A 6178-nucleotide genomic window follows, 5' to 3' on the forward strand; every position below is an offset into this window, starting at 1 on the left:
AGATGTCTCAAACACAAGTGGGTGATTCCACCCCTGCTTGTCCACGAAGGGACGGCAAGGTTTCTGCACTGCAGTTTAAATCTCCAAACTGTTTTACAAGCATTAGATACTTAACTCTCAGAACAACACAGTAAACAGGGTTGGTTTTTTTTTCCCCCCGCACTATTTCTTAAGCAATGGAATCACTAACCCAGGGCATTCCCAGTTGCAGACTGGGCTGCCAGTCAGCAGGCTCTGGAGTGATTCGGTGTGTGAGAGCGAGGGCTTCAGGCTCTGCTTCCCACACCCCGGCGTGCGCAGGACCGTAGTAAATTCAGCGTGTAGAGATGTCCCCCAATATCCGACCGTGCTGAGGAGCAGAAGGCTGTAACACCAGTCTTTTGTGATGGCATTTACTGTAGGTGTTTGATTTTGAGAGTCCTAGTCCGGCTTCCTTTGAAATCAGTAGCCTTTAACGGGGGTAGAGATTAAATCCTAAACTGTTTTGCCATGTGGGTTTTTTTATGTCCTTTTTCTTGCCTCTGTTTGCTCTTCAGAAATATCAAGTGGTACTTGGTTGTGAATCAGGCATCAGTTATCAGCCTTTTCACTGAATCGAGTCTGACCTTTTTTCCCCTCCTTTGGTATTTTGAAAATGTTAATTATTTTAAATTGAAATCTGAGACTTATTGTTGTTCCCATAATTGGCTGTTTGTGCATTAATTACACAGCGCTGAGACTCTGAGGCGTGAACTTGAGAGAGAGAAAATGATGAAAAGACTCTTGATGACAGAATTATGAAATTCGCACTTCCGTCAGATGGAGAATGGATTGGGGCCTTTCATGTGCCTTCTGTCTGTTTACATTCCTCTGCTTCTGTGTACTCAACATAATGCATCGGGAAAATGTGTGATATTCCTGGCTCGCCTGGATTCACCGCGGTTGGTTAAAATTAGGTCTCGGCTAGACTTTAACTTGAAGGAGTTCCTTTATTCGTTTGCTGCTGGGAAATAAACCTTCAATCCTTTATCTCTCCTGAGATTTTATACTATTAACACAATTAATTTCAGGTTTGGTTTTGGAAAATCTAGGGCAAAAAGGATCAGCAAGGAGCATACTGATTTCTATTGGGAAACACTGTTCTGTACATATGTTAATAAGTGCACAGAAATTAATGTTATGCAGAATATTTTGATAGTAACATAGAAAATATGTCATTTTGTACAACTGAAAATTGCAATGAGCTACTGCTATTTGTTAAAGAACCATTTTTAAAGCAGAAGAATGATTATTACATCCTAACCCCAGGACTGTTAGTCTCCACAGAAAAAAATAAACAGCTGTCTTATTAAATTCCTAACCTTAACCTTCACTTCAGAGACATAAATAGCTGCAAGGGGGAAAGACACCCCACCATACAGGTATACGCACCCAACGCTCCCTATGGTTTGTCATCTTGACCTAAACCTTCAACTAAATCTTACCGTATTTCCATTAATGAAAAAAAAAAAAAAAATCAGTTGTTTAAAGTAATTTGCTACTGACTTTCTAGCTTGATACTGACTTTTTTTAACGAAGTGAGAAGTTTTACCTTCTCCGGGTTGCCTAGGCATTAGAGCTCGCCCACGCTCGGACGGCTGCTGCCCCAGCACTGCGGGTTGCAGAGCCTCGGCGGTGTGGACATAGCTCGCGCAGGGAGGATTTTTTTCCTTCCTGGCTAGATAAACCACCTTCCTGACTGACGTGAATCGATTGGTCACTTCAAAGAATAACAGCAACGACGGTTAATGACATAGCTGTGTCTATGCCCGTTTTTTTCACTCTACTAACCAGCACGCGTGTACTGGCAAACCTGTGGGGGGTACGCCTGGCTCTACGTCCCGTTCACCTCCAGCACCCAAGCAGGTTCTTACCTTCAGTGGAGCTATCTCGGGCATCAGGTGGGGTGGGTAGTCCAGTGCTAGCAGAACCGCAGCCCCAGGGAGGGTGTTTATGGTATGCAGGTAATGCCACCCACTGTTTCCTAGGGAAAAAAAAAAAACCAAGAAGAAAGAAGTTCTCCATTTCCCCCCGTTCAGTAGTGCAGGGTCATCCAGAAAGCTACCAACAACTGTCAGCTACAAGGTACTCTTCCGACAGGAAAGTTTTGTGCGTTTTGTATGGCTGAAGATGTATATTTTTCTGTTACTCTGTACGCTATGTTCTCTTGTTTGTATTAAGATAAAAGATTGCCCTTAATTTGATACTGATTACGATGGCTTTATCTCAGCTTAAGCAGTTTGTTTGTGTGGAGGCTGGGAAAGTGATTGCTGTGAGACTGAGTTTCCTTCAGAGTTAGCTTGTGCTCTTTTTCTGAAAGGATAATTCTTGAGAGCATCGTAGGACTGTGGATTGCAACGTGGAGGTGTAAAATGACTTGTCTCTTTTATATTTACTGGGACAAGAAATTAGCGTTAGGCTCCCCAGTTAAATCCACCAACCCCAAACCTTTCTGGTTGCCATAAAATGGGGCAAAATAAACAGCACAAGTGTTAGGTAGAAACTCGCAATACAAAATGTAATGAAGTAGCTCAACGTGAGCAATGGGCACAAGGAGCCATAGAAACACGCCTGGACTGCAGATTTCGGAGCGCTCAGGTGACTTTGCTGGGTAATCGGATAGGACTTGTACGCTGTCCACCTTCTAGTTACGGTGCCAGGCCACTTCTGTTCCTTATGTCTTAATATACCGCTCCATCAACCCAAGGTTATTAAAAATGGATTAGGAACAGTAAATCCCTGTGAAGAAATCAGAAAGGAGGGGAAAACGCAGCAGACGCAAAAGGCTGCATCTCCCGTGTCCTGTTACTCACCATTTCCCAGAAGGGACTGGGAGAGGGAGAAGCAGCAGCGCATTTTGTCTGTGCCCAAGTAAAAGGGAGCATTGTGAAGAACAAATAAAAGAAAATTGTAATCAGAGGTGCTGTTTTGGGAGAGGAAAGCAAAAGTAACATTGGGAATGGCACAGCGCTGACTAGCTGAATCTGGTCTTCTGCCTGCTGTTAAGCAAGCCCCAGTTTTGTGTAAAATGGCGGCAGTTTCACAAAGTCATTGTCAAGGAAAAACAGCAAAACCAGATCTGAACGCACGTTTCGGTCGTACTGATTGCCGTGGAGTGGACTTTAGGAACCCCGCGACATGCCTTCAGGTTTGGGGGCAAACAGATCCAATTACCCGCATTAGGGCAATCTGGTCACAGAAGGAAAAGCCTTCAGCAAAACTGAATGCCTGACTCGGACCAGCCCACCAGATGTTCTGGCTCGTAAACCAGCTATTAGTTTATTATTTTAAATGCAATGTTTTGCTCCCGTTGTATAAAAATTCTTCAGCTGAAATAGCCAGAACTGGAAAACAAGAAACGTGAACCGAGATTACTTTACAGCGGCCAAGTCTTTATAGCTGAGAAACAGCAGAGACTCCTCCCTCCTTGGTTCCCACCAGGAGAAGAGGGAAAGGCTCGCGTGGCCGCTTAGTTCCCGTGGGCTGTTTTCCACAGAACAACCCTAAGTACGTTGCCTTGTCTTGTTTTAGTGTCTTATCCACTGCCTGCCACCGTTTCCTATTCTGTAGTCTAATGGAGCTTTATTAAAACTGTTTTACTGATATCAAACTAAACTTTTAACTGCGGAATGTCATCACCTTGTTCTTTCTTACTACGTACATTCTTCAGCCACGCGTGAGCGTCTCACTTTTCACATCCTCTGAATAAACCCTCCTGCCTCACCTCTTGGTTGGGAATTACAGTGTTAGGACACCTGTTACCCAAAACTGTTGTAAACGAGACAATGTCAACGTGAACATACGCTGAGGGGCAAATACTCTAGATTTGCCCCTCGACTTTAACTTTACAGGTGTTAAAGGATACTCTGCCTGAGGGTATGTCTATATAATAGTGCAGAAGTATCTGAGCTAGCTTTCATGAGCTTGCCTATGTAGTTGTGGCAGCATGAAGCCCAGCACAGGCTATCATTATCATGTACATTGACGTGTGTAAAGATAACGCATTTGAACAGCAGCCTTCTGAAGCATGGTGTCCAGAGTCGGTGACAGGAAAGGGTGGCTGAACGGAGTTCGTCTCTTCAGCTCTCCTGGGAAAGGCTTCATCTCACCTAACGTTAATATGCCCAACTCTCCGCTGACAAGAGATCAAAGGAACTGCCCTCTGGAGGTGTCTCTGACTTAAACGTCTACCTTTACGCTGCTTAAAGTTAAGTGAGATGAATCCGGCTCTCCGTCCCTCTGGTTAGGTCTACATTGCAAACCCTTGCCGACACGGCTACATCATCCAGGGGTGCTCTGAGGTATGATTTGTGATCGACGTAGCTCTGCCAGCGAAAGCCTTGCGTGTTAGGTGTAAATACACTACCAGAAACACCCTGTTGTCGGAACAGCTTTTATCCCTTTACGGGGAGAACAGAGACCTGGGGTAACTTACAGCGGCATAAGCACAGAGGCATCGTTATAGTTGTGCCCGGTCTGGGAATAGCTTGTTGATGAAACCTCTTGCTAATAGCCACGCTGGCAAAGCCTACCAGGGGTGGCCCTGGCTTTTAACAGTGCCCCGAGCGATGCTCCGACCCGGTCAGCAGATCCCAGCTTTCCAGCGTGAAGTCTCTAAGCGGCAGAATGCAATGTTGTCATGTTTGGGTGATTCCAGCAAAATTTATTGGCCATTTCAATAGCTATGCAAGGAGTTAAATATTTTCTCATATTGCAGTCTCTTATGGAAGCCAATCAATTGTGCTTTGTTTTTGTGTGGTTCAGCTGTTTTCACTATTTTGTTTTAAAAGGAATAACCGGGTTTTCTTTAGAAAAGTTGTTTGAGATCCCACATCTCTATCAGATCCCACAGTGTGTGCAGATTTTTCACATTTCAGACATACTTAGACCCTGAAAGTGCAATGTTTGAAAATTAATCCTCCAAAGTTTCAGTTCGTGGCTTCACAACTCTCTTGCGACAGGATGCCTACGTGCCCATTTGAAACAGAGCTGGCAATGCAGTGAAATGTTTCATTGGAGGCAGCGCCATGTTTTGTTTGAACTGTTTACAAATATCCTTTGTTTTTCTTTCTTTTTTTTTTTTTCTGAATACATTTCTGGTTCATTGGCTACAAAACCCTACTCGTAATTATGCAATGGAATATTGTTTCTTTCTTTTTTTCTTTTTTTTTTTTTTAAATGTCCTGATATTCAAGGAGTTTGCAATAAATATACTGAGGCTGATCCATAATTGCATGTAAGATCAGCTTCACAACTGTGTTTTGTAAAGTTAAGTGCCGTAAAAGAACCTGTAGATGACGTGGAGAAGGAGGGAAGGGAGAGAGCAAGTGGAGGAGAAGGCTTCTTTGGCGGCTGCAGCTTTGACTGGTGGGTAGCAGCTTTAAAGTAAGATTGCTCACACCATTTTGTTTCATCTGAGTAGCAGCGTGTATCATCAGACAGTGTATGATGGCATTTTGTTGAAAACATGCCTAGAGAGAAACTTTTACGGCTCAGCTGTTTACCTGTTCCTGTATTCATGCCTGCAATAAATGAGATGAAAAATAAATCACAGTCTCTGAGCAATTTGTAGTCAAATCAGTCATTCAGGAGGCATGGGGCACTATGCCAAATAAAGGAAACATTTGGTTGCTAATAAAGTGGATCCACCTTCATTAAAAAAAGAACATCCTAAGGAAAAACCAGAGAATTTCTTCAAAAAGCGGTTTTCTCCAGAGGGTTTTCTCCAGCTTAAAGTTACAGACCAGTGTTGTAGGGTGCCAGTCATCTGTTGGGTCATTAGCTGGGGCACGCTTTGCTGAATACCAGAGCTGGAAAAACACTGGCAGGATCAAGGTGGAGAAACGCGAAACATGGCGTTTTGCTGGTTTTTCAGCTGGGGCTCAAAAGGTGGCAAAAAGCACTGCTGGAGTGGAGGGGTGGGGAGAAATATTCCATTTCACACAGGGCTGAAAGACCCCAAGTTATAAAACTGTTCTATGAAGGAAAATAAATAAATGAATAAATAAATAAATAAATGCCTGTTCATTGTAAATATTTTTTTGCTTTAACACAATCAAAACATTTCACTCAGATTTTTGCCCTTGATTTTGCCATTTTTTAAATGTCTAAATGAAAGGTTGCTTCAGAATGAAACACTTCCATTTTCTTTTTTTGAAAG

The 6178-nt window shown here is 43.2% G+C and overlaps 1 protein-coding gene across 2 annotated transcripts in view; it reads left to right on the plus strand.

The window, feature by feature from the left end:
• Positions 1–5566, plus strand: part of EPB41L4B (erythrocyte membrane protein band 4.1 like 4B) — a 177952-nt gene extending 172386 nt beyond the window's left edge. For both annotated transcript variants that reach the window (XM_030011373.2, XM_030011375.2), the window contains one exon: positions 711–5566. In XM_030011373.2, the coding sequence (XP_029867233.1) occupies positions 711–780 (70 nt within the window). In that variant the 3' untranslated portion in view covers positions 781–5566. The remainder of the gene's footprint in view (positions 1–710) is intronic.
• Positions 5567–6178: the final 612 nt, after the last annotated feature.

The sequence above is a fragment of the Aquila chrysaetos genome, chromosome 4 (genome assembly GCF_900496995.4).
Source record: "Aquila chrysaetos chrysaetos chromosome 4, bAquChr1.4, whole genome shotgun sequence".
Taxonomy (NCBI): Eukaryota; Metazoa; Chordata; class Aves; order Accipitriformes; family Accipitridae; genus Aquila; species Aquila chrysaetos.